Genomic DNA, 2227 nt, shown 5'->3' with positions numbered 1-2227 from the left:
TAATTTGAATTGTTTTTCGTCCTTCTAAAACTTGGAGAATAATCTGGTGGCACAGCTTGTACGAATGATCTGATTACAAATCGTGTCCTGGACTGAGTCATTTTATTTCAGTTAGGAGTTGACGAGAAACTAGAAGAGATATCTTGAGAGGGTAGGTAACAGTTGTTCTCAAAACTTTCCATGAGAAAACACGGTCCATACCTCAGTGTCATTCAAAGTTCTGTTTTTTCAAACCCGGTAGAATATACTGAAGCAAATCAGCATGACCCAGGAGCACAAATAATAAACACACTCGAAATTCCTGCTTTGGTTTCTCTACAGTGTCAGGATTGGCAACTCTCACATTTTATCAGTTACCAGATTTTAATGTGAGGAAGGAAGCGGTTCCATTATCTAAATATACCCAATTGTTCGTGAACAGATGATGGGCAATTTGATCTGCTCTGTCTAATTCATCAGTACAGATAAGATAAGAAAGGAAAGGCAGTCAGATATCACCAAAGGGGTTAATATTTAAAAAGATTAAATGTCAGTTATTTTAGCAAAGAAACGTTTCGGTTTAGGTTTTAACCTCCTCAGAAAAAGATCTTTCACTCTGAAGGAAACTTCAGTTTTGTTTTTGTTTTTCTCTTTTGGGCTTTTTTTTTTTTAATTAATAGCCTTGTTTAATCTTATTTTTGCCCGTGTATTTATACTTGATATAAATACTTGAATCGGTTTTCCTTTGAATGCCATTATGCCTTTACAAAAGCACAAATACGCGTTTCTCAGGTTGTGTTAAAAAGGGACCAGCTCCGCATATGTTGCCCATAACATATGCCCTACTGAAAACATTCTCCATCATCTACGATTTCCCTCAGAATATGTTGCTGAAGGAGAATCCGATAGAGTCCCTAGCTGCTTCCGAGTGTGGTTTTGTTTGTTCAGAGATTTGCATTTGAATTTGTAGAACAAAAAACTTGACTACTCGAACTTTTCCCCTTGCCTATCTACCTTAGCGGGAGTTAAAAATAAACCAATTGCATTTTCACTTTATATATTACTGTTTTTCCTCTCCCTGAGTGTCAGATTTACAAAGTTAAGAAAAAAATCTCATCAATGAATTAAACAACATAAATGGCGTACCTGATATAATCTCTTTTACAGTAGGTTTTGCCATCCCTAACAAAGCACGTACAGGTCTCGTCCAAATACTGATTACACTCAGCACACTTCAAACACGCCGCATGCCATTCCAAATCCGGAGAAACCCTCAGAATATACTGATCGTGAATTTGATTGCCGCAACCAACACATAGGGAAATCAGGCGTTTTTCTGAAATGAAAATAAATACATGATTGACTAACCGTTTACTCTCCTACAGAGATAAACACACTTTTAGTGTCGTTCCCTCATAGGGCGTACTCAAAGAGTTGCCTTTTTTTTTTTTTTAACAGTATTACACTTTTGGATGGTAATTGAAGCGTGCCATCAAAACCTCGCCTCGTTTAGAAAGAAGGCGGAACATATGTTACAATGCAGACGTGAAGGGAGAAGGTCCCCACTTCGAAAACCCTGCACAGAATCAAAACCCCGAACTCCCTCGTTTAATTTAATTTTATCGTATTCTAGTTCGGATTCCTATCCTTACGAGGAGAGCACATACACATTAGATTTAGTTTTTTAAGCGGTTCTGATTAGAAACGTCGAACGCGTGGCTGGTGCGCTTTCCATTCAGCCCTTTGCCATAGAAGAGAGGAATCGAGGCTAGCAAGAACAAGCATCATTACAGTTGTCACTTGCTCTCTTTTGCAAGTCTAATGCTAATTCCCCCAGACAGAACGCGTGCTGGATAGTCAGACAGCCCCACCGCAGTCTAGCATGAAGAGAATCTAAAGCTGCCTAGTAGAAGAGCCAATTTAAATCTCGCCTGCTCCCCAAACTTTAAAAGAAAGCAGGACCCTAGGCTATGATACAAGGCTACGAGGCTAAAACACAAGCAAGCATGCAGGCATGGCAACAAAGGCACCTTCTCTACCATTCAAATGAAGTTGAGCTCTCTAGCAGCTCGCCCGTCTGAGACGATTACAATAGACAGCACATTTATTCCAACAACGGTAAAAATTCCGCCTTACTTTTTGGTGGGTCTCCCATGTCTCCCATATCTGTAAGAGGGTGTAATGTCCACAGTGAAATGGTGTACGGTTTCGTTTTAAGACCCCAAAGTAGGTTTGAAAGCTGCCGCTA

The 2227-nt window shown here is 39.7% G+C and overlaps 1 protein-coding gene across 1 annotated transcript in view; it reads right to left on the bottom strand.

Moving 5' to 3' along the window:
* ISL1 (ISL LIM homeobox 1) overlaps nt 1–2221 on the bottom strand; it is a gene marked incomplete at its 3' end in the record, with an annotated part of 4371 nt that extends 2150 nt beyond the window's left edge. Inside the window, exons 1-2 of the mRNA XM_010725401.2 lie at nt 2116–2221; nt 1126–1315 (exon numbers count right to left, since the gene is read on the bottom strand). Of these exons, the coding sequence (XP_010723703.2) occupies nt 1126–1315; nt 2116–2143 (218 nt within the window). The remainder of the gene's footprint in view (nt 1–1125; nt 1316–2115) is intronic.
* Nucleotides 2222–2227: the final 6 nt, after the last annotated feature.

The sequence above is a fragment of the Meleagris gallopavo genome, chromosome Z (genome assembly GCF_000146605.3).
Source record: "Meleagris gallopavo isolate NT-WF06-2002-E0010 breed Aviagen turkey brand Nicholas breeding stock chromosome Z, Turkey_5.1, whole genome shotgun sequence".
NCBI classification, from domain to species: Eukaryota; Metazoa; Chordata; class Aves; order Galliformes; family Phasianidae; genus Meleagris; species Meleagris gallopavo.
This window is presented reverse-complemented; position numbering and strand designations above follow the sequence as displayed.